The sequence below is a fragment of the Entelurus aequoreus genome, linkage group LG07, assembly GCF_033978785.1.
Source record: "Entelurus aequoreus isolate RoL-2023_Sb linkage group LG07, RoL_Eaeq_v1.1, whole genome shotgun sequence".
Classification (NCBI taxonomy): domain Eukaryota; kingdom Metazoa; phylum Chordata; class Actinopteri; order Syngnathiformes; family Syngnathidae; genus Entelurus; species Entelurus aequoreus.
This window is the reverse complement of record NC_084737.1, coordinates 16,549,573-16,575,876: the sequence shown is the minus strand read 5'-3', so window position 1 is coordinate 16,575,876 and position 26,304 is coordinate 16,549,573. Positions and strand designations below refer to the sequence as shown.

At 40.1% G+C, this 26,304-nt stretch overlaps 2 protein-coding genes across 6 annotated transcripts in view; one reads left to right on the top strand and one right to left on the bottom strand.

The window, feature by feature from the left end:
- The window catches only part of spo11 (SPO11 initiator of meiotic double stranded breaks), a 31,838-nt gene extending 11,968 nt beyond the window's left edge, over nucleotides 1-19,870 (bottom strand). Inside the window, exons 1-5 of one of the 4 annotated variants that reach the window (XM_062052708.1) lie at nucleotides 19,683-19,870; nucleotides 3,950-4,063; nucleotides 1,825-1,913; nucleotides 1,685-1,751; nucleotides 1,510-1,618 (exon numbers count right to left, since the gene is read on the bottom strand). In XM_062052708.1, coding sequence (XP_061908692.1) covers nucleotides 1,510-1,618; nucleotides 1,685-1,751; nucleotides 1,825-1,913; nucleotides 3,950-4,063; nucleotides 19,683-19,831 — 528 coding nt within the window. In that variant the 5' untranslated portion in view covers nucleotides 19,832-19,870. Of the gene's footprint in view, nucleotides 1-1,509; nucleotides 1,619-1,684; nucleotides 1,752-1,824; nucleotides 1,914-3,949; nucleotides 4,064-10,215; nucleotides 10,400-19,682 lie in introns of those variants that run through there. The other 3 variants (XM_062052709.1, XM_062052711.1, XM_062052710.1) reach the window with 3 other exon arrangements.
- A 3,563-nt stretch (nucleotides 19,871-23,433) lies between these two features.
- The window catches only part of LOC133653444 (bone morphogenetic protein 7-like), a 73,229-nt gene continuing 70,358 nt past the window's right edge, over nucleotides 23,434-26,304 (top strand). For both annotated transcript variants that reach the window (XM_062052703.1, XM_062052702.1), the window contains exon 1: nucleotides 23,434-24,071. In XM_062052703.1, the coding sequence (XP_061908687.1) occupies nucleotides 23,672-24,071 (400 nt within the window). In that variant the 5' untranslated portion in view covers nucleotides 23,434-23,671. The remainder of the gene's footprint in view (nucleotides 24,072-26,304) is intronic.

Genomic DNA, 26,304 nt, shown 5'->3' with positions numbered 1-26,304 from the left:
ATAATATGTCTGCTAATGGGTGCCATTTTACACACACCATAATAATACTTGTATCTCTGACTACAGTAGCCATAATGGGTCGACAATCCATCAAGCAGTGCGGCTTCAAAGTCATACTAAAACATTTTGACAGATTTTTGAGTGCTGTGTGTTATGTTCTTTATTTTCAATGGAACATTTAGAGTTTTGGTGTTTTTTACTGGCGTCATATTGCAGTCTACTCGTATCTCGTATCACACTTATTATTACACCATGTACCAAATAAATTAGATTGGAGGTCGGTAAGCACAACCAAAATTATTCCGTACATTGGGCGCACCGGGTTATAAGGCGCACTGTCAATTTTTGATAAAATGAAAGGATTTTAAGTGTGGCTTATAGTCTGAAAAATATGGTATTTGAAGTCAATAAATCAATCAATCAATCAATCAATCAAAGTTTACTTATATAGCCCTAAATCACGAGTGTCTCAAAGGGCTGCACAAGCCACAACGACATCCTTGGCTCAGATCCCACATCAGGGTAAGAAAAAACTCAACCCAATGGGATGACAATGAGAAACCTTGCAGGGGACCGCAGATGTGGGGACCCCCTACCCCCGGGCGACCGGTGCAATGGACGTCGAGTGGATCTAGCATAATAGTGTGAGAGTCCAGTCCATAGTGGATCTAACATAATAGTGAAGTGAAGTGAAGTGAATTCTATTTATATAGCGCTTTTCTCTAGTGACTCAAAGCGCTTTACATAGTGAAACCCCAATATCTAAGTTACATTTAAACCAGTGTGGGTGGCACTGAGAGCAGGTGGGTAAAGTGTCTTACCCAAGGACACAACGGCAGTGACTAGGATGGCGGAAGCGGGGATCGAACCTGCAACCCTCAGGTTGATGGCACGGCCACTCTACCAACCGAGCTATACCGCCCCATATAGTGTGAGAGTACAGTCCATAGTGAATCTAACATAATAGTGAGAGTTCAGTCCATAGTGGATCTAACATAATATTGTGAGAGTCCAGTACACAGTGGATCTAACATAATATTGTGAGAGTCCAGTCCATTGTGGATCTAACATAATATTGTGAGAGTCCAGTCCATAGTGGATCTAACATAATAGTGTGAGAGTCCAGTCCATAGTGGATCTAACACAATAGTGTGAGAGTCCAGTCCATAGTGGATCTAACATAATAGTGTGAGAGTCCAGTCCATAGTGGATCTAACATAATAGTGTGAGAGTCCAGTCCATAGTGGATCTAACATAATAGTGTGAGAGTCCAGTCCATAGTGGGGCCAGCAAGAGAGTTATTGTTTGATCTTTGTAATTTTTACCTAACTGTACAACATATCAAGGCAGCTGTTTTTAAATGTGCTCTACAAATAAACCTTGGCCCTGAATCATTAAAATACAGTGGAAAAAACTGCCTATTTTATGCCTGAAAATAGACAAGAATACAAAATGTACCCCTTTGGAGAAGAATGTGTTTGGATGACGCACACATTTGGAGTCACTTACCACCCGCAAAGATCTTCGAGGAACCTCCAGCATGCAGGACACATCATCCACTATTCGATCCACGCTTCTCTGGGAGCCAAACAGCTGTGAGTGCTGGTAGAAGATCTCCCTGTGGGGTAGAAACATTCCTTCACAATTTGGACCTGACTTGGAAGCATGCTGACGTTTTGATAACCTTTTTGTTGCGTAGGAGTTGCTCTGCACCAGAGTGTAAATGACAGACAGAATCCTGACAATCTGGGCTGCGAGCAGGAGAAACATTCAATAAGGAGGTCTTGAGGAATGTCCGCTGTAAAAAACTAGTAGTCATCTTACCAAATCTAGTGGCAGTTGTTGGGCAGCTACTTCTGATCGTCGTGACGAGACACGGTGAACTCATCTGAAGTCCGATGGCACTGTCAAATCTAAAGAGTTAAATGTCAGTCAGGCAGAAATGATGAGCATAAACCATTAAATATGGTAAAACATAGTTTTATTATGATGAAGTCTGCCGTGATTAGTAGTCTTCTTTATTTATTTGACAGGGACAGTACGATCAAACATAGGTAACCGATGTACATAAGAAGGCTCATTTGCAACCCTGGTCTCTGGTTAGGTTTTTGGAGAAAACTTAAGAAAGGTGGGAAACAAATTCAACAGTTTTAAGACAAGTAGAAGAGAAAGTACATGAAAAATAATGGTCCCATTTGCCCATACTATATCCGGTTCTAGCGCTCACACTCCTGACTTTTCTTAAGTCACTTTTTCAGTGGAGAAAAGTTTGATGTCTGACTGTGACTTTGGTTCCAGTGGCAAAGAGTTCCACAGATGTGAGGCCTTCACTGAGAACACAGACTGACCCAGACTCGTTACATTACTCGTTCGGTTTATTTACTGTATGTCTAATTTCCCATTATGTCTAATCATCTATGTATTTCTAATTTCTAGAACCTCCTCCATCCATCTCTTCTACACTACCGTTCAAAAGTTTGGGGTCACATTGAAATGTCCTTATTTTTGAAGGAAAAGCACTGTACTTTTCAATGAAGATAACTTTAAACTAGTCTTAACTTTAAAGAAATAAGCTCTATACATTGCTAATGTGGTAAATGACTATTCTAGCTGCAAATGTCTGGTTTTTGGTGCAATATCTACATAGGTGTATAGAGGCCCATTTTCCAGCAACTATCACTCCAGTGTTCTAATGGTACAATGTGTTTGCTCATTGGCTCAGAAGGCTAATTGATGATTAGAAAACCCTTGTGCAATCATGTTCACACATCTGAAAACAGTTTAGCTCGTTACAGAAGCTACAAAACTGATCTTCCTTTGAGCAGATTGAGTTTCTGGAGTATCACATTTGTGGGGTCAATTAAACGCTCAAAATGGCAAGAAAAAGAGAACTTTCATCTGAAACTCGACAGTCTATTCTTGTTCTTAGAAATGAAGGCTATTCCACAAAACTGTTTGGGTGACCCCAAACTTTTGAACGGTAGTGTATGTATTTCTAATTTCCATAACCTCCATCATCCATCTCATCTATGTAATTCTAATTTCCAGAACCTCCTTCATCCATCTCTTTAATTTATTTCTAATTTCCATTACCTCCTTACACCCCTAATTAAGACAATTAAGAATAGCTTTTAAAAAGGAGAGATGTACAGTATAAATGTATCAAAATGTTGTTGTTAAGGGAAAATTTTAGCATTGTGATGCATCTGTAAAATTAATACGCAAAATAGGTAAATATTACATGTCATTATGAATGTTACTAGATTACATATATACTTACAGTATGATAAAAATATGTAAATATTACATGTTATTATGAATGTTACTACATTAAATATATACTTACAGCATGATGAAAATATGTAAATATTACATGTCATTATGAATGTTACTACATTACATATACACTTACAGTACGTATATAAAACGATGATGGAAGTTAACGGATGCTTTTTAGAGCACCTTTTAGGCGGAATAGAGCGATTCCCACTGACTCTTTGTTAGATGACTTTTGCTAGCATTTATTTACGAGTTAGAATGCATTAAAAAAAACACATGTGTTCTTGTCTTACATAAGGATTGTGAAAGATAGACCACATTCCAAAAAAGAGTGCACATCCCTTTTAACTACTTCAGTTTCTTTGATTTTTTTCCTTTAAAGCAGCAGGAAGTTGTTTCAACTTCAATCTCTGTGGCCTGAAGTACTTTTTGCTGCTAACACCTGGCAACCTCCCGTGGTTATTTAAAACTTCCCCATGTAGGACTTCAGAGAGAAGAGACATTTTTCCCCATTAAAGGAAATGTAAAAGCGAACCGCTCAGCTTGTGTGGGCTGACCACCTGCACAAAGTCATTTGGCAAGTGTTTCTCTTCTTTTTGCACGAGATCGTGTGTTTATTTTTCAAATGGCTCGCGCATATTCAAATCATCTTGTTTGTAGATGAGCTCACCTGATGTTGTCCCAGCTGGATCTATTGGGCAGCACCAAAACCGGCGCCTCGTCTTTAGACAGACTGCTCACTATTTGCAGGATGACCTTCTCAATGCGCTCCAAAATCTCCCTGCTGGATAGAAAAGGATTCCACTATTTAGACAACATGATGACTCACTCACATACTAACAAACATGACATACTAAGTCAAAGTTGACATTCCTGTGCAAGGCAGTTAACACAAGCAAAACACAGTCATTTAAATGACATTTAAGGGGATCATTTGTCATTAACGAAAAGCCAAATCTACATTATGTTTAGTGACTGTAAACATTAGCATTTCTCACTCCACATCTTTAACTTGTGGTGCAGCAACTAACTAATATCAGTGTCATAGCACACAAATCAATCTTATAATAGGAATATAACTAACTATTAATAAACATTTAGCTGATTCTAACTAGCGAATGCTAACTAGCGAATGTTCATATTCCATCCACAATATGAACCAAATAGTTGAACAATTTAATGATTACTTTGTTAATATCGGAACAAATCTGGAACAAAGAATTCCAAATGTAGATGATGGGTCAGTTGAGGACTTGAGTGAGCTCATAAGATAGAAATCCCAATTCAATGTTTCTTAAGAATGTGACAAAAGAAGAAATAATCAAAATTGTAAATCTAAGACCTCAACCAACTGTCATGAAATAGATATGGTAACAATAAAAAAGGTTATAGAATACATTTCAGAACCTCTCACATATATCAGAAACCTGTCATTTATAACCCGCACATTTCCAGACAAAATGAAAATTGCGAAAGTCGTACCAATTTATAAGAATAAAGATATACACCAGTTTACCAATTACAGACCGGTTTCACTACTCCCACAATTCTCCAAAATCATGGAAAAACTATTCAATACCCGATGATACATTTATCAACAAAAGTGGAACGCTCGTGGAGAACCAATATGGATTCTGAGCAAATATCTCAACATCGATAGCATTAATCAAAATAACAGAGGAAATTACCAATGCAATAGATGGTAAAGAATGTGCGGCTGCAGTATTCATGGACTTAACAAAAGCATTTGACACGATTAATCATGATATTTGAATAAAATGTTTTTAACGATATGGCATCAGAGGATTGGTCTAGGTAAGAAGCTGTTTAACCAACAGGAAGCAATATGTGAAGATGGGTGAAAATATGTCAACACAGCTAGATATATCTTGTGGTGTACCCCAGGGATCAATACTAGGACCAAGATTGTTTACTCTTTATATAAACGACATTTGTAAAGTTACAAAGGACTAAAAGTTAGTTTTATTCGCAAACGACACAACTGCTTTCTGTTTAGGAGAGAACACACAAAAGCTAATGCAAATAATAACAGAAAAAAATGAACAAATTAAAAAGATGGTTTGACAAAAACAGACTATCCTTCAATCTCAGTAAAACTAAAATAGCGCTATTCGGTAACAGTAGAAAAGAGCATCATACACGTATACAAATAGACAGAGTAGATATTGTATTAATAGATGATAAAATGAACTGGGAATCTCATATACAAAATATACAACATAAGGTGGCAAGAAATAGTTCAATAATGAACAAAGCAAAATACGTCCTGGGCCAAAAATCACTTCATATTCTCTTCTGCTCGCTAGTGTTACCATATCTGAGTTATTGTGCAGAAATATGGGGAAATAACTACAAATGTGCGCTTCATTCTTTAACCCTGTTACAAAAAAGATTGATTAGACTTATACATAACGTTGGATATAGAGAACATACAAACACTTTAAATATTGAGTCAAAAAAATTGAAGTTCGATAATTTGGTAAAATTGCAAACAGCTATAATGATGTACAAAGCAAACTATAACCTGCTACCCAATAATGTACAACAATTCTTAATATAAACTTAGAGGAAAAACTAATTAAAAACATTTGTATGCACGTACAACACTTAGATCATGGGTGTCAAACTCTGGCCCGTGGGACCGCCGCAGTAACACCGCATTCACCGCATTCACCGCTAATACTCATATTTGCCAACCCTCCCGATTTTCAGTGCCCCTCTCGAAAGTCTCCCGGGGCAACCATTCTCCCAAATTTCTCCCGATTTCCACCTGGACAACAATATTTGGGGCGTGCCTTAAAGGCACTGCCTTTAGCGTCCTTTACAACCCGTCGTCACGTCTGCTTTTCCTCCATACAAACAGCGTGCCGGCCCGTCACATGATATATGCGGCTTCTACACACACATAAGTGAATGCAAGGCATACTTGATCAACAACCATACAGGTCACACTGAGGGTGGCCGCATAAACAACTTTAACACTGTTACAAATATGCGCCACAGTGTGAAACCACACCAAACAAGAATGACAAACACATTTCGGGAGAACATCCGCACCGTAACACAACATAACCACAACAGCACAAATACCCAGAACCCCTTGCAGCACTAACTCTTTCGGGACGCTACAATATACATCCTCCGCTACCACCAAACCCGCCCACCTGAGCCCCGACATTAATGAACTAGCATCCCAGAAAAGATGCCATGTATCTGCTGGCTTGGGCACATCAGATTAGATCAGTGTCGCACACTGAGCAATAAAAAAGCCTGAATGGTTGATTTATTCATTGTTATTTTATTTTCAAATTTTTTAGCCTGTGGAAAAAGTTAATGTTGATATTTACCTCAGAAGGCTGCAAATAGAAAAGTGGCATTCAATTTTTTATTAAATTTTATTTAATATATCATTGATGTTTTTTCGTTTGTTTTTTGAAAGTTCGATTTTGCACTATTAAGTTATATAATCGTTGCTTGTTCCATATTCAGCGTTAAAGCAAATCAGTGTAGCAAACTGAGCAATAATTAACGTTTTATTCATGCACTTTCTCTTGCTACTTCAGGCTTGAATGTTTGATTCATTCATTATTGTTATTTTATTTTCAAATTTAATATTAGCATATAGCCTGTAGAAAAAGATTATTTTGATATTTACCTCAGAAGGCTGCAAATAAAAAAGAGGCATTCAATTTTTATTTCAATTTTATTTGATATGCCATTGATATTTTTGAATTATTATTATTATTATTTGAAACTCGATTTTGCATGTCAGTATAAAGTTATATAAGCCTTGCTTGTTCAATATTCAATGCAAAACTTGTTTGGGTCCCTATTAAAAGGTTAATTTGTTCAACCTTGGCCCTCTGCTTTGTTCAGTTTTAAATTTTGTCCCTCTCTGTATTTGAGTTTGACACCCCTGACTTAGATCATTTAAAGGCCTACTGAAATGAATTTTTTTTATTTAAACGGGAATAGCAGATCTATTCTATGTGTCATACTTGATCATTTCGCGATATTGCCATATTTTTGCTGAAAAGATTTAGTAGAGAAAATCGACGATAAAGTTCGCAACTTTTGCTCGCTGATAAAAAAAACCTTGCCCCTACCGGAAGTAGCGTGACGTCACAAGCGGTAGTGCTGCTCACAATTCCCCGTTGTTTACAATGGAGCGAGAGATATTAGGAGCGAGAAAGTGACGATTACCCCATTAATTTGAGCGAGGATGAAAGATTTGTGGATGAGGAACGTTAGAGTGACAGACTAGAATGCAGTTCAAGAGATATCTTTTTTCGCTCTGACCGTAACTTAGGTACAAGCTGGCTCATTGGATTCCACACTCTCCTTTTTCTATTGTGGATCACGGATTTGTATTTTAAACCACCTCGGATACTATATCCTCTTGAAAATGAGAGTCGAGAAGGCGAAATGGACATTAACAGTGACTTTTATCTCCACAACAATACATCGACGAAGCTCTTAGCATGAGCTAACGTGATAGCATCTGTCTCAAATGCAGATAGAAACAAAATAAATAAATCCCTGACTGGAAGGATAGACAGAAGATCAACAATACTACTATCAGGAGACACCGAACAAAACACTGGACATGTAAATACACGGTTGATGTGTATTCGACACCTGTCGAAGCCTAGCAATGCTGTTGCTAACGACGCTAACTTAACAACGGGACCTCATCAGAGCTATGATAAAAACATTAGCGCTCCACCTACGCCAGCCAGCCCTCCTCCACTCATCAACACCCGTGCTCACCTGCGTTCCAGCGATCGAAGATGCGGTCGGCGGCCCGGAGACGTAGGAAGTCAAGGTGAGTTCGCCGCTCGCGCATCTTCTATCCAACAAAGTCCTCCTTGTTGTGTTGCTACAGCCAGCCGCATACACCGATCCCACCTACAACGTTCTTCTTTGCAGCCTCCATTGTTCATTAAACAAATTGCAAAAGATTCACCAACACAGATGTCCAGAATACTGTGGAATTTTGTCGAAGAAAACAGAGCTGTTTGTATTGTGTCCAAAAGGGTCCAAACACTTCCGTGGACCTCGCGACGTCACGCGCATACGTCATCCTCCAAAGGCGTTTTGAACCGGAAGTTCCCCGGGAAATTTAAAATTGCACTTTATAAGTTAACCCGGCCGTATTGGCATGTGTTGCAATGTTAAGATTTCATCATTGATATATAAACTATCAGACTGCGTGGTCGCTAGTAGTGGCTTTCAGAAGGCCTTTAACATATCAGTATGTGGAATTAAATTATGGAATGGATTAAGTAAAGAAATTAAACAATGTACTTATATGATCCAGTTTAAGAGGTTGTTCAAATTAATAGTGCTTACAAAGTACAAAGAAGAATTATAAGAAACACTTTCAACCTTATTGAAAATGGGATATTCTTCATCTCAGTATGTTTATCATGACTGACTTAATTATCTATTACAAGAACTGCTGTATAAATCATTCACTGATGTCATTGTGCTCCAAAAAGAAGTCAGTAAATGAACGTATGTATTTGTAAACGCTCTGAAGTGGGAAAGGGGTAGAATGGGTGAGGGCGGACCTACGTCACTTCCGCCTACCAATCCCCTAGCAACCGGGAATTCGTTGAAAACAAACCAGCTCACAGCGAACACAGCATTGACAGAAAAAGCATTTAACGAGCGTTGTGGCTTGGAAGTCGGCGTTAAATCCTTCATTTACACATTTTTACTTATTCGCATATCGTGTGAAAAAACGAAAATGTATTATTTGCGTCAGACTCGTCTCAGTGAACTTTAAAGCTTCTCAGGCTTAGCTTAGCTTGCTAGTTAGCTTAGCCTGCGCGCTATTAAGAAAGAGACGCGGAAGTTATCAACAACAAGATCAAGTGTTAGTGTATAACGAAACCGGTTTTCGAAAATAGCTAGCTAGGCTATAGACTATATAGTATATTACTTACTTAACTTAATCCTCTTCTTCCCGGATGGGAAATAAGGCTTCGACGACTCGACGCCATTCATCTCGCTGCTGTGCTCGTCTCTGTGCCTCGCCCCATGTAAGCTTCATCTCTTTCAGCTCCCCTTCAACTGTTCTTCGCCAGGTGTTCTTTGGCCGCCCTGGCTTACGTTTTCCCGGTGGTGTCCATCTTAACGCTGCCTTTGGTATCCTCTCGTTGTCCGGTTTTCGAAAATAGCTAGCTAGGTTATAGACTATATAGTATATACCGCATGTTATTTTTGTACAACAACAACTTCAGCTGTCAAACGTTATAAGGTACAAATTCAACAAGTACAACATTAGCACGGACGTATAGCCAAGTTGCGGTTAAGAAGGTGGATTTTTGTTCCTTATATTTACCAGAAACGAAGTCATCCGAACACACGACCCGGGACTTTGGGGGACTCCAGTGAGAACCGTCCTCGTTTTCCCAGTGTAAAGCTGCGAGCCATTTGTCTCGTCTCTGTGGGCTTTTATCACGCTTTGGCAGAACAAAATACAACCTTTGTTTTCCCTGTTTCCAGTTGTGGTTAGCACAACCAAAAACAACAGTTTTTCGGCATTTTGGAGGCAGAATGACGGGTTTAACCAGCGTAGGTCGACAGGTTAAAGAGTAATGGCAACGGTTTGTTTTCAACGCCAGTCTGGTTGCTATGGCTCGAAGAACCCGTATGTAGCTCAGTTGCCCGGATGTCGGCCCTCACCCATTAAATGAGCTTTGCTTCTTCCTACTCCTTTTCAACACATGATGTAAAGTGAAATGATGTTAAATTGTGTGATGTATTATGCTGTAAGTGTGTTCATGTTCGAAATAAACTAAAGCAAGAAAAGAAAGAATGCTAACTAGCGAATGCTAACTAGCTAATGCTAACTAGCTAATGCGGTTTATGCTATCAGCCGCAAGAAGAAACACTTTGTATTCTTACGGAACAATTTCTTCATCTACACGCTGGGAGTCTTCGTCGTCGACATTACCGAACAAGAACGAACGAAGCTGATCGATTTGGGTGAAGAATTGTGCGGAATTAATCTCCATCTTTAAGCCTTTTTTTCTCAGCTGGAAGACAGAAGGAGGTAGAACTCTGCCCAGAGTTTTGCCTGCCAGGTACGCCAACGTCACGTTTTGCCTTTTATTTTTGTTTGTGGTTTGGATAGTTCATGAAGATGAAAAAAGAAACGTTTAAACTTCACAACGTAATGAAGCAAACACGTCTATTATGAAGATAGCCGACATGTAGAAGGCATAGAGTAAGATAAGTGCATGTGACTCACTAAGTTTGTGTGAACTTGCAGCTACTTGCTCAAAGGTGTGTTGACTGCTTCTATCTTGTCTCTTTCAGAGGGAGTGACTACTTGTAGGATGTCTGGAGATAAGGAGGATCAAAACATGCTTTTATATCTCTTTCTAAATGCTAAAATGGAGCAATTAGACAACCATAAAGAGGTATTTCTGAATCTTAACAAACAACATAGAAAACAGAAAAAACTTTTACACCACCATCTTTGTTGTAGTTTTTATCCTTCATATGGAGTCTACTGACATATATAAGTTAGAACTATACACTACTTTGTATTAAGAAATGTTCTAGTTTTTGTCTTCAAAATGGAGTCTACTGTGTACTTTGTTCGTACACGTATTCTTCCATCTACTTAAGTACTTTTGTTCTTACATGTACTCTTCAATCTACTTAAGTACTTTTGTTCTTACATGTACTCTTCCATCCACTTAAGTACTTTTGTTCTAACACGTATTCCCCCATTTACTAAAGTACTTTTATTCCTACATGTACTTTTCCATCCACTTAAGTACTTTTGTTCTTACATGTATTCTCCCATCTACTTAAGTACTTTTGTTCGTACACATATTCTTCCATCTACTTAAGTACTTTTGTTCTTACACGTATCCTCCCATCTACTAAAGTACTTTTATTCTCACATGTATTTTTCCATCCCATTAAGTACTTTTGTTCTTACATGTATTCTTCCATCCACTTAAGTACTTTTGTTCTTACATGTATTCTCCCATGTACTTAAGTACTTTTGTTCTTACATGTATTCTTCCATCTGCTTAAGTACTTTTGTTCTGACACGTATTTCCCCATTTACTAAAGTACTTTTATTCCTACTTGTAATTTTCCATCTACTTAAGTACTTTTGTTCTTACACGTATCCTCCCATCTACTAAAGTACTTTTATTCTCACATGTATTTTTCCATCCCATTAAGTACTTTTGTTCTTACATGTATTCTTCCATCCACTTAAGTACTTTTGTTCTTACATGTATTCTCCCATGTACTTAAGTACTTTTGTTCGTACACATATTCTTCCATCTACTTAAGTACTTTTGTTCTTACTTGTATCCTCCCATCTACGTAAGTACTTTTATTCTAACATGTATTTTTCTATCCAATTAAGTACTTTTTTTCTTACACGTATTCTCCCATCTACTTAAGTACTTTTGTTCTTACACATATTCTCCCATCTACTTAAGTACTTTTGTTCTCACACATATTCTCCCATCTACGTAAGTACTTTTGTTCTAACACGTATTCCCCCATTTACTAAAGTACTTTTATTCCTACATGTACTCTTCCATCTACTTAAGTACTTTTGTTCTTACACGTATTCTTCCGTCTACTTAAGTACTTGTGTTCTTACACAAATTCTCCCATCTACTTAAGTACTTTTATTCTTACATGTACTCTTCCATCCACTTAATTACTTTTGTTTTTACATGTATTCTTCCATCCACTTAAGTACTTTTGTTCTTACACGTATTCTCCCATCTACTTAAGTACTTTTGTTCTTACACTTATTCTTCCATCTCCTTAAGTACTTTTGTTCTTACATGTATTCTCCCATCTACTAAAGGTACTTTTATTCTTACATGTACTCTTCCATCCACTTAAGTACTGTTGTTCTTACACATATTCTCCCATCTATTTAAGTAGTTTTGTTTTTACACGTATTCTCCAATCCACTAAAGCACTTTTATTCTTACACTTATTCTTCCATTACTTTAGTACTTTGGTTTTTGCGCACCTCTGAAGTGGGAATAAGTCCAGCGCCTCTGGAAGGTGAAAAAATGATATTGCACTTGAAGTTTGGAAGCAGTGTACACCACACGTTATACAATTGTAGACATCTACCACTTTTTATGGGCATTTTAGAAGCAGTCCAAAGCACCTCTACAACGGAACCCACTTTTCTTTTTCCTTTTTTTTTTTTTATCAATTAGTAAGGTGCACTCACGGGACATAGGGTGCACTTACTGTGCTCAAGATGCAACAAATGCATACTTCTTTTTTTTTTTATCATACAGGAGATATGTTACAATATACTGTATATTCTGTGTGGAAAAAACTAACGTCATTGAAAAAAATACTAAAGGACACCAAAAGACATCATTTGATTTCAGCCCCTTTAAGTCCTCTCGCAGCTATAAAATTATGTTGCTGAATATGTTTTTATTTGTCGGCGTCCAAATTGTTGACACACATGTAGGACAGAGGATTGTGGTGTGTCCATGGTGTGTGTGTGTGTGTGTCCATGGTGTGTGTGTGTGTGTGTCCATGGTGTGTGTGTGATCCCGCACCTGTTAAATAAAACGCAAAGTAGTGCTGGCAAAACGGTGATGAGTGTTGATAAATCACACTGCGTGTGCTAAATAATCTTCTCCCCCCGGTACTGTGGGCATTTTGATGATCAGCATATACAGTATATTACTGAAGATCAAAAGTAATGGTTTACTGATTGTCTCTGACAAGGAATGAACCTTCATGTGTGAGTATTTGCTATCCGGATGTGACGAGGAACCATTCGGAAAAAGTGGAAGCGCGGACAGGCTCTAGTTCTCGTGCTGCAGACAGGCCGGGCGAGACCCCTGCGGTTTTCTTGGCCCAGGAGGGATTTGTGTGGCGTGTGAGGCTCTAACCTGAGGAGACAGAGTGCAACGAGTCATGTGCTTGTCTCGGGACCAGTGTTTGTACTGGGCAGGGGGGGAGGGGGGCACAGGGGAAACAGGGGGGCGCAGGGTCAGAGGAAAAGCCAAGAAGGGGGGCTGCAGGTGAGGGGGATTAACTGCAGCTTGAGGCCTGCAGAAACTAAATACAAATCTGTCAAGATAATCCCCACAAATAGAAAACAGAGCTGCCCTCCATTCACAAGCTCCGGAGTTTAGCAGATCTACACCCCCAACGTTGGACTACTCTGGTTCTCACCAGCGTTTGATCAGTTTCATAATGCCAGGAGAACCTGGAGACCCTGATGATTGACAGGCCAGGACACACGGAACACCATGAAAGTTGAGCGATTGTTATCACCTCCATCCTGCACGCTGATAAGAAAGTGAGGACACAGGTGTCTGAGTGATGTCATCCCGCCAGGCTAAAGCGAAGGATTAGTGATACCGGGGCTGGAGACTGAGAGCCATGAATCACTCTGGTGCTCCTGCACACCATGTTAGTCTGCAGAGTGATCTAATAGAAGGATCATGTTGTCATGGAACTCATTTGTTACACTCCTTGTGGAAATCCCCTCAGGAAAAGCATCAATTCCATCTCCAAAACTGAAAGTAAGCATTCCAAAAACTATTAGCAATATGTTTTCATTCAGCCTGGTTGGTGTGTTTGATCCCAGATCTTTACACAGCAAATGAAGGATTAGACCAGCAGATTCAAGTGAAGTGGTTCTGAAAGCTGTATTGGATACTGGAACCACATTTGTTCAAAGCCTAAATGGCATATTAGAAGTGTTTGATAAAGTCTTGCAGCCTGCGTCACAGCTGGGTTTCATGTGTTCACCAGGCCCCGGGACTGCAGCACACTGGAGTGGAAACATGTGCCAGGAAGCAGGGTCACAGCACAAACTCAGACACAAACTTCCATCCTTTCCTTTGAATCACCTGGTACCTTTAGAGACCCTCCATTGGAGTGGAAACATGTGCCAGGAAGCAGGGTCACAGCATAAACTCAGACACAAACTTCCATCCTTTCCTTTGAAAACATTGTACCTTCTGAGACTCTCCATTGAATCCTCTTGTACCATCTGAGACTCTCCATTGAATCGACTTGTACCTTCTGAGACTCTCCACTGGAGAAGAAACATGCCAGGAAGCAATGTCACAGCACAAACTCAGACACAAACTTCCATTATTTCCTTTGAATCACCTGGTACCATCTGAGACTCTCCATTGAATCGACTTGTACCTTCTGAGACTCTCCACTGGAGAAGAAACATGCCAGAAAGCAGGTTCACAGCACAAACTCAGACACAAACTTCCATTATTTCCTTTGAATCACCTGGTACCATCTGAGACTCTCCATTGAATCGACTTGTACCTTCTGAGATTCTCCACTGGAGTGGAAACATGTGGAGGAAGCATGGTCACAGCACAAACTCATACACAAACTTTCATCCTTTCCTTTGAATCACCCGATACCTTCTGAGACTCTCCATTGTATCAACGTGTACCTTCTGAGACTCTCCACTGGAGTACAAACATGTGCCAAGAAGCAACGCCACAGCACAAACTCAGACACAAACTTCCATCCTTTCCTTTGAATCACCTGGTACCTTCTGAGACTCTCCACTGGAGAATAAACATGTACCAGGAAGCAATGTCACAGCACAAACTTAGACACAAACTTACATCCTTTCCTTTGATTCAACTTGTACCTTCTAAAATTCCCAGTTGGATCAACTTGTACTTTCTGAGACTCTCCATTGTATCAACTTGTACCTTCTGAGACTCTTCATTGGAGTACAAACATGTGCCAGGAAGCAACGCCACAGCACAAACTCAGACACAAACTTCCATCCTTTCCTTTGAATCACCTTGTACCTTTTGAGACTCTCCATTGTATCAACTTGTACCTTCTGATACTCTCCACTGGAGTACAAACATGTATCAGGAAGCAACACCACAGCACAAACTCAGACACAAACTTCCATCCTTTCCTTTGAATCACCTGGTACCTTCTGAGACTCTCCACTGGAGAATAAACATGTACCAGGAAGCAATGTCACAGCACAAACTTAGACACAAACTTCCATCCATTCAACTTGTACCTTCTAAAACTCTCAGTTGGATCAACTTATACTTTCTGAAACTCTCCATTGTATCAACTTGTACCTTCTGAGACTCTTCATTGGAGTACAAACATGTGCCAGGAAGCAACGCCACAGCACAAACTCAGACACAAACTTCCATCCTTTCCTTTGAATCACCTGGTACCTTCTGAGACTCTCCACTGGAGAAGAACCATGTACCAGAAAGCAGGTTCACAGCACAAACTCAGACACAAACTTCCATTATTTCCTTTGATTCACCTGGTACCTTCTGAGACTCTCCATTGTATCAAATTGTACCTTCTGAGACTCTCCACTGGAAAAGAAACATGTGCCAGGAAGCAACGTCACAGCACAAACTCAGACACAAACGTCCATCCTTTCCTTTGAATCAAATTGTACCTTCTGAGACTCTCAATTGGATCAACTTGTACCTTCTGAGACTCTCAATTGGATCAACTTGTACCTTCTGAGACTTTCCCTTGTATGAATGTGTACCTTCTGAGACTCTCCACTGGAGTACAAACATGTGCCAGGAGGCAACATCACAGCACAAACTCAGACCTAAACTTCTATCCTTTCCTTTGAATCAACGTGTACCATCTGAGACTCTCCATTGCATCAACTTGTACCTTCTGAGACTCTCCACTGGAAACATGTGCCAGGAAGCAACATCACAGCACAAACTCAAACACAAACTTCCATCATTTCCTTTGAATCACCTTGTACCATCTGAGACTCTCCCCTGGTCCTCCTCGCCCGCTCTGCAGGTCTTCAAAGGACTTCTGCCCGCTGCTCTCTGAAGCAACACATTCAACAAATATTACTCTGGCCTCTAAGGCCTTCAATGGACGCCATGAAGGAAATGTTGTTTTTCCAAGAAAGTTCAGGCTTTGGTGCAACATGCAAGTGCAGCAGGCAGGACCAAGTGCAAACATATCGACTTGCGGGAAACGAAAGGCCAAATAAGTGAAAACACACATTCTGGTTTCATGCAGAAACAAGGTCAGCTGTCACTAATCAAGATCAGAAGATGTGTGCTGACTCAGGATCAGTCTCAACTTTGTCTTTTCACTTTGTTGATTCTTTTTCTTCTGCTTCGGGTCCACTTGTCAGAGACTCGCAGCGAGACTCTAATCCGCATTTAGTGCCGAGGTCAGCAGGCTTGGAGAGAGACAAACAAAGAGGGCTCTGTTCTTTTTGTCTCCTCCACCATTGTCCTCTCTGGGCCGGCAGAACTAAGCCCAGGACCGATGCGCTCCCAGGTTCCTTGGACGAGCAGACATGGCTGTGACTTTGCAGAAATACAATCTGTGTACATGTATTACCCGTTATGGAAGATTACATGTCATAAAGTATTCTAGGACAGTGTACATGTAGTACTTCTAATGGAAGATTAAATGTCGTAAAAGTATTCTAGGACTGTGTACATGTAGTACTTCTAATGGAAGATTACATGTCGTAATGTATTCTAGGACTGTGTACATGTAGTACTTCTAATGGAAGATTACATGTGGTATTGTACTATAGGACTGTGTACATGTAGTACTTTTAATGGATGGTTACATGTCGTAAAGTATTCTAGGACAGTGTACATGTAGTACTTCTAATGGAAGATTACATGTCGTAAAAGTATTCTAGGACTGTGTACATGTAGTACTTCTAATGGAAGATTACATGTCGTATTGTACTATAGGACTGTGTACATGTAGTACTTTTAATGGAAGATTACATGTCGTATTTTATTATAGGACTGTGTACATGTAGTACTTCTAATGGAAGATTACACGTCGTAAAGTATTATAGGACTGTGTACATGTAGTACTTCTAATGGAAGATTACACATCGTGAAGTATTATAGGACTGTGTACATGTAGTACTTCTTATGGAAGATGACATTTTTGGGGCGGCATCGTGTAGTGGGTAGAGCGGCCGTGCCAGAAACCTTAGGGTTGCAGGTTCGCTCCCCTCCTCTTACCATCCAAAAAAATCGCTGCCGTTGTGTCCTTGGGCAGGTCACTTCACCCCTGCCCCCGGTGCCGCTCACACCAGAGAATGAATGATGAATGAATGAGTTGTAAAAATTAATGATGGGTTCTCACTTCTCTGTGAAGCGCTTTGAGTGTCTAGAAAAGCGCTATATAAATCTAATCCATTATTATTATTATGTCGTAAAGTATTATAGTACGGTGTACATGTAGTACTACTAATGGAAGATGACATGTCGTAAAGTATTATAGGACTTTGTACAATTAGTACTTCTAATGGAAGATTACATGTCGTAAAGTATTGTAGGACTGTGTAGATGTAGTACTTCTAATGGACGATTACACGTCTTAAAGTACACATTATTATAGGACTGTGTACATGTAATACTTCTAATGGAAGATTACAAGTTGTAAAGTACACACTATTTTAGGACTGTGTACAAGTAGGACTTTTAGTGGAAGATTACATGTCGTATTGTATCATAGGACTGTGCACATGTAGTACTTCTAACGGAATATTACACGTCGTAAAGTATTATAGGACTGTGTACATGTAGTACTTCTAATGGAAGATGACATGTCGTAAAGTATTATAGGACTGTGTACAAGTATTACTTCTAATGGAAGATTACATGTCGTAAGGTATTACAGGACTGTGCACATGTAGTACTTCTAATGGAAGATGACATGTCGTAAAGTATTACAGGACTGTGTACATGTAGTACTTCTAATGCAAGATTACATTCGTAAAGTATTTTAGGACTGTGTACATGTAGTACTTCTAATGGAAGATTACATGTCGTATTGTATTATAGGACTGTGTACATCAGAGGTGGGACCAAGTCATTGCTTTGCAAGTCACAAGTAAGTCTCAAGTCTTTGCCCTCAAGTCTCGAGTCAAGTCCCGAGTCAAGACAGGCAAGTCCCGAGTCAAGTCCAAAGTCAAGACTAGAAGTCTCAAGTCAAGTCCCAAGTCCTGCATTTTGAGTTTCGAGTCCTTTCAAGTCCTTTTAACCACAGACTAATATTTTTTACACAGATTGTGTATGCTTTTAAAACGCTGTATTTATTTATTAAAACAAGTGCATTCGAAATTGCAGGAAAAAAAATGGTGCTGACATTGCAATTCATAATAGCACTATTAACCAGTCATTTTAATAGTTTAAACAATTTTAAACATTTAACTCATTCCTTTACAGAATAAACACATTTGCAAAAACAAACATTAACATACTATTGGTTGTATTTTATGAAAATAACATTACCACACAGTTGAGAAGGAGCAAAGATCTTCAATATTTGTATGTGAGAATCACAAAGAAATCTTCTGGGGGAGGATGACCCCCCTACAGGGGTTTGGTTTACAAACTTTCAGCCCCACCTAAAACAAAATTCACCAGCCGCCACTGATTATGATGCATTCTCATTTTAGGCAAAGTATAAGACAATACTTTCTTAACAGTATAATTGTAACCAGGAATAAGTCTTCAAGTAACAATATTCAAATACTAACATTGTTGGGTAAGACAGCATTTGGTTTTATTCTGAATCCAGTGAAACAGATTGGTGGTTTTAGCTGATATAAAGACTTTCAGGTGTTTATATATGTTTAAGTATTTGGCAGACGCTTTTATCCAAAGCGACATACATAAAAAATAGATATAAAACAATCACTGTAAACATTATCATTTAAGGGAAGAATGTAATACAAAATATCAATACAAAGTGTCAAGACAGAATAAACTCTCTGCTGCTGCAGCAACAGAGTTACAGTCTATAGGTCCCTAAAATATATAGATATCTAATGTATTCATACATTGTTTATGTAGGATATACGCATGTATATATAATCTAATCATATTGTTTCTTCAACTTAAAAATAGCTGACCGTTTTTTTCCCCCTTCTCTGGGATTATATTCCCAGTTTTGATCTCGGACGTCTGGTCATTTATAGCGTATAAGAATATTATATTACTGTTAAGCAAACTATGAATAATAAAAACGCCAAAACATGTGCCCGTTATCATAGCTACACGTATGACAAAAAAAACGCGTGAAAATCAGTGGTATTCAGTGAGGTAAAATGAATTAAATTTGCTGACAGTTCATTGCTCCTGCCAAATGAATTGCACTGAGTGGAGCGGATCACCACTCCAAGATGGCGGCTCCGCGTCTCGTCTGCGCCAGTAGGCAGTAGCGCTAAATGCTGCGTACCCTTATAAGATGTCTATGGTTATAACGTTAGCAGTGAGTTTACAGCCTCACTGATTTAACTACACAGCAAATAAAAGTCGTGTTACTTAGCCAATAAACGTTATCTTACATTCAAAACTTACCCTTCTTTGTGCAACTTCAAATCTCGAACGAAGTTGGAAGTTGTTGCGTCTCCGTCTGTAATATTCGAACTGCGTGATTTGCATACGGCAATTCGTTTTTTGTTGACCAAGTCGTAGTTTTTATACCCGAACGAAACCAACTTTGGCATAATTGTTTCTCACTGCCGCATTGTTTGACAACTCATGTTCGGTGGTTGTCCTGCACTTGGATTGGATGAGAGCTGTGGGATGAAAACAACGTAGATTTAATTTGATTGGCTGTTGTACTGACAGCACACCAGCTGACAAGCAGCACACACGCTGATAGACACAGACGTATAAAATGAAAGATACGGAGCGCTCCCAAATAACTTTTTAAGGTTTGGGTTTTGGGGAAAGTAGCAAGTCATGTCAAGTCAAAAGCCTCAAGTCCAAGTGAAGTCACAAGTCATTGATGTTAAAGTCTAAGTCGAGTTGCAAGTCTCTTTACATTTTGTCAAGTCGAGTCTAAAGTCATCAAATTCATGACTCGAGTCTGACTCGAGTCCAAGTCATGTGACTCAAGTCCACACCTCTGGTGTACATGTAGTACTTCTAAGGGAAGATTACACGTTGTAAATTTCAAATATTATATGACTGTGTACATGTAGTACTTCTAATGGAAGATTGCACGGCGTAAAGTACACACTATTATATGACTTTGTACATCTAGTACTTTCATGGAAGATAAACTGTCTTAAAGTATACACTATTATTGCGCTGCATACATGTAGTCCTACTAATGAAAGATTAAAGGTCTTAAAGTGCACACTATAATAGGACTGCGTACACGGTATGTAGTACTACTAATGGAATATTACACATCTTAAAGTACACAATATTATAGGACTGTGTACACAGTATGTAGTACTACTAATGAAAGATTACATGCCTTAAAGTTCACACTGTTTAACTAAGTACACAGCATGTAGTACTACTAATGGAAGATTAAAGGTCCTAAAGTACACACTGTCGTAGGACTGAGTACACTGTATGTAGAACTTTTAATGGATGCATCCATGTTGTATCTGCTGCTCCTTTGTGTCATGCATACATGTTCCATCTGCTGATTCTTTTGTGCCAGCAATCTGAGGGTTACTGGTTCAATCCCCACCTTCTACCATCCTAGTCACATCCGTTGTGTCCTTGAGCAAGACACTTCACCCTTGCTCCTGATGGGTCCTGGTTAGCGCCTTGCATGGCAGCTCCCGCCATCAGTGTGTGAATGTGTGTGTGAATGGGTGAATGTGGAAATAGTGTCAAAGCGCTTTGAGTTCCTTAAAAAAAAGGTAGAAAAGCGCTATAAAAGAATAACCATTTACCATTTGTGTCAGGCAGCCATGTTGCATTTGATGCTCCGTTGTGTCATGTATCCATGTTGCTTCTTCTACAACATGGATGCATGACACAAAGGAGTATCTGCTGCTTATTTGTGTCATGCATCCATGTGGCATCTGCTGCTTCTTTAAGTCATGCATCCATGTTTCATTTGATGCTCCGTTGTGTCATGCATCCATGTTGCTTCTGCTACAACATGGATGCATGACACAAAGGAGTATCTGCTGCTTTTTTGTTTCATGCATCCATGTTGCATCTGCTGCTCCTTTAAGTCATGCGTCCATGTTGCATCTGCTGCTCATTTGTGTCATGCATCCATGTGGCATCTGTTGCTACTTCATGCCATGCATCCATGTTGCATCGGCTACTCCTTGAAGTCATGCATCCATGTTGCATCTGCTGCTCCTTCAAGTCATGCACACATGCTGCGTCTGTTGTGTCATGCATACATGTTCCATCTGCTAATTTTTTGTGTCATACATACATGATGTATTTGCTGCTCATTTGTGTCATGCATCCATGTTGCATCTGATGCACCATTGTGTCATGCATGCATATTGCATCTGCTACAACATTGATGCATGACACAAAAGAAAATCTGCTGCGTATCTGTGTCATGCATCCATGTGGCATCTGCTGCTCCTTTAAGTCGTGCATCCATGTTGCATCTGCTGCCCCTTTAAGTCATGCGTCCATGTTGCGTCTGCTGCTCATTTGTGTCATGCATCCATGTGGCATCCGTTGATTCTTCATGTCATGCATCCATGTTGCATCGGCTACTCCTTCAGTCATCTATCCATGTTGCATCTGTTGCTTCTTTTGTGTCATGCATCAATGTCGCATCTGCTACTCTTTCAAGTCATGCACACATCTTGCATCTGCTGCTCCTTTGTGTCGTGCGTCCATGTTCTATCTGCTGTTCCTTTGTGTCATGCATCCATGTTGTATCTGTTGCTCCTTCGTGTCAGGCATCCATGTTGCATCTGCTGCACATTTGTGTCATGTATCCGTGTGGCATCTGCTGCACCTTCAAGCCATGCATCAATGTTGCATATGCTGCTCCTTAAAGTCATGCACACATGTTGCATCTGCTGCTCCTTTGTGTCGTGCATCCATGTTGTATCTGCTGCTACTTTGTGTCATGCATCCATGTTGCATCTGCTGCTCATTTGTGTCATGCATCCATGTGGCATCTGTTGCTCCTTCATGTCATGCATCCATGTTGCATCTGCTGCTCTTTCAAGCCATGCATCAATGTTGCATCTGCTGCGCCTTCAAGTCATGCATCCATGTTGCATCTGCTGCTCCTTCAAGTCATGCATCCATTTTGCATCTGCCGCTCCTTTGTGTCATGCATCCATGTTGTATCTGCTGCTACTTTGTGTCATGCATCCGTGTTGCATCTGCTGCTCCTTTAAGTCATGCATCCATGTTGCATCTGCTGCTCCTTTAAGTCATGCATCCATGTTGCATCTGATGCTCCTTTGTGTACTGCATCCATGTTGCGTCTGCTGCTCATTTAAGTCATGCATCCATGTTGCATCTGATGCTCCTTTGTGTCATGCATCCATGTTGTATCTGCTGCTACTTTGTGTCATGCATCCATGTTGCATCTGCTGCTCCTTTAAGTCATGCATCCATGTTGCATCTGATGCTCCTTTAAGTCATGCATCCATGTTGCATCTGATGCTCCTTTGTGTCATGCATTCATGTTGCGTCTGCTGCTCATTTAAGTCATGCATCCATGTTGCATCTGATGCTCCTTTGTGTCATGCATCCATGTTGCGTCTGCTGCTCATTTGTGTCATGCATCCATGTTGCATCGGCTACTCCTTCAAGTCATGCATCCATGTTGCATCTGCTGCGCCTTCAAGCCATGCATCAATGTTGCATCTGCTGCTTCTTCAAGTCATGCACACATGTTGCATCTGCCGCTCCATTGTCATCCACTTCCTGCCACAGCAGAAAAGAGGGTCACAACCTTGTTTACAGTTACCTTTGAGAAAGTAATAGACAACTTTACTATATTAATTTTGTATGGCTGTAAACCATATACAGTATATATATACAGTATATATATATATATATATATATATATATATATATATATATATATATATATATATATATATATATATATATATATATATATATATGTATGTATGTATGTGTGTGTGTGTGTGTGTGTGTGTGTGTCTGTGTGTGTGTGTGTGTGTGTCATCAAACAAAAACAAAATCCCATTTAACTCCATTCCTCCTTCTCTCTCTCTCTCTCGTTCTCTCAGGCTCCCTCTCTCTCTCCCTCTCTCGCTCTCTCTCTTCCCACCCTCTCACTCTCTACCCATCCCTCACTCTCTCACTCTCTCTCTCTGGTTCTTGCTCTCTCTCCCCGCTCCTCCCTTCCCAGAGGTTATAGGAGGCAGCGTTGAACAGCACTCAAGTCGCTAGTGCGCACCAAGTAAGGGAAGTAGTGCGCAGTAAAGTCGGCAGTAAAGTAAGCGTGTGCACTTGACAGGTGGCGCGAGATCACTTTGAGAAGAAGTTGATGTTTTGTTGGAGACCCTGCTTCAACAAGATGGCAGCCAGTTGAGGAGAGTGAAGCAAGACCAGGTCTGAAGACATTAGAGTCCGCCATGGCAGGCCTTGCTGAGAAATGTGCTGCAGCTTTGCTCCTGGTGTGGACCTCCTGCGTGATGGCGGACATGTCCTTCAGCAACTTCTCGCTGGACAACGAGTTCCACTCCAGCTTCATCTACCGCCGCTTGAGGAGTCAGGAGCGCAGGGAGATCCAGCGGGAGATCTTATCCATCCTGGGACTGCCGCACCGGCCTCGACCTCACCTGCTCGGCAAGCACAACTCTGCTCCCATGTTCATGCTGGACTTGTACAGGTCCATGTCCTCAGGGGGGGACCAGGACAGCTTCTCGTATCCTCACAGGCCCGTCTTCACCACGCAGGGTCCGCCCCTCGCCAGCTTTCAAGACAACAACTTCCTGAATGACGCCGACATGGTGATGAGCTTTGTCAACCTAGGTAAATACGGCTTCTTCTCCTCTTGGACTTATCACTTGCAGAACCTACACGTAAGACCTGCTGGCAGCCACGCACACACAACTACACACTACACAAGTAGAACTTTATCTCCGAGTCGCCCGTTAAAATGCTTGCACTCTTTTGTCTAGACTTTTTTAAATCCAACTGGAACTTCATTTGATGCACCTTTTTTTGTCAGTGCCAAATAACATTATTCAAACATAAACTTACAAGTGTTACTTCCTCACAAGAACATCTGAAAACAACTGCAAATATTGGTATTAATATTATCTGTGACTGAACAGGAAGGGGCTAGGAGTATGCACGCTGCTAGGGGGAAAAAATCCATTCACTTCCAAGTCACGATTTTTATTCATAGAGATTCTGAACTGATTGATGAATAAAAATAAGTTTTGTATGCCATCTCCACAGCTACAAAACCCAAAACCAGTGAAGTTGGCACGTTGTGTAAATGGTAAATAAAAACAGAATACAATGATTTGCAAATCCTTTTCAACTTATATTCAATTGAATAGACTGCAAAGACAAGATATTTAATGTTCCAAATGAGAAACTTTATTTATTTTTTGCAAATAATCATTAACTTACTAATGATAAAAACTTAATGGCAGCAACACATTGCAAAAAATAATGTCACAGGGACTTTTTGTCACCTCTGTGTTACATGGCCTTACCTTTTAACAACACTCAGTTAACGTTTGGGAACTGAGGAGACACATTTTTGAAGCTTTTCAGCTGGAATTCTTTCCCATTCTTGCTTGATGTACAGCTTAAGTTGTGCAACAGTCCGGGGTCTCCGTTGTGGTATTTTAGGCTTCATTTTGTGCCACACATTTTCAGTGGTAGACAGGTCTGGACTACAGGCAGACAGTGTTGGGTTAGTTACTGAAAACCTGTAACTAGTTACAATTACTAGTTACTTTATTTCAAAAGTAACTCAGTTACTAACTCAGTTACTTACACCAAAACGTAATGCGTTACTGTGAAAAGTAACTATTTAGTTACTTATTTTTCCCCCCCTTTTTTTAAGGCTCCCATTAATGCCCTTTTAGCCTTCATTTCAGTACTGTTATTGCACTGGGGAATAATACAATCTGTTGATCAACTTGACATGCATTTGCATCACTGAACTCAGAAAGCAATGTGGTCTACATACAACACACAAACAATGTGGTCTACATACAACACACAAAGACAAAGATATGTTTCAAAGGGCCAATTTATTTCAGGCCAGAAAAAATTGACAAAACTATTTTAAATAGCTGCAACATAATGGCACTTTAACTTTAACTCTAAGTAGATAGGATCTTTGATCCAAGACACAACTTACATTTAATTAAAATGTTATTTTCTTTGTGCTCGACAAAAGAAAAGTATTGAGAATGTCTCCATGTTAAAAAACTCGACTTCTGGCTTCGCCATGATGTCTTGTTAGTTGTTATGAGAGTAGCGTATGTGTGTGTGTGTGTGTGTGGCCCTTTAAGATATGACAGCATGAGAGGTGAGTGACGTCAGTGAGTGAGTGGGCGAGAGAGGTGAGGGAGCGGCGACAGTGAGTGCGTGTAGGTGCTGTAGCTTGCTGGATGGCTGCGTCCAATAAAGTCACAAAGTTTCAACAAACCGCCGGGCTCGTCATTCACCCTCAGCTGTAAAGACCCTCTTGCGGGGGAGGCGTGCTTTCTGTGGGTGGGGGAAAGCACGCCTCTTCTTTTCCACCGGAGCGCTCCAATAAAACACACTCAGATCTTCAGTTTCTAGCCGATACTACATAAAAATAACGTAAAATAACGCAGTAACGCATCATGCAGTAACGGTAACTGAGTTACTGTATATAAAAAAATTACGCGTTAGATTACTAGTTACCGCCGAAACTAACGGCATTACAGTAACGCGTTACTTAGTAACGCGTTAGTCCCAACACTGCAGGCAGACCAGTCTAGTACCCGCACTCTTTTACTATGAAGCCACGCTGTTGTTGTGGGTTGGCATTGTCTTGCTAAAATAAGCATGATAACGTTTTTTGGATGGCAACATATGTTGCTCCAAAACCTGTATGTACCTTTCAGCATTAATGATGCCTTCACAGATGTGTAAGTTACCCATGCTTTGGGCACTAATACACCCACATACCATCACAGATGCTGGCTTTTACACTTTGCGCTGAGAACAATCCGAATGGTTCTTTTCCTCTTTGGTCCGGAGGACACAACGT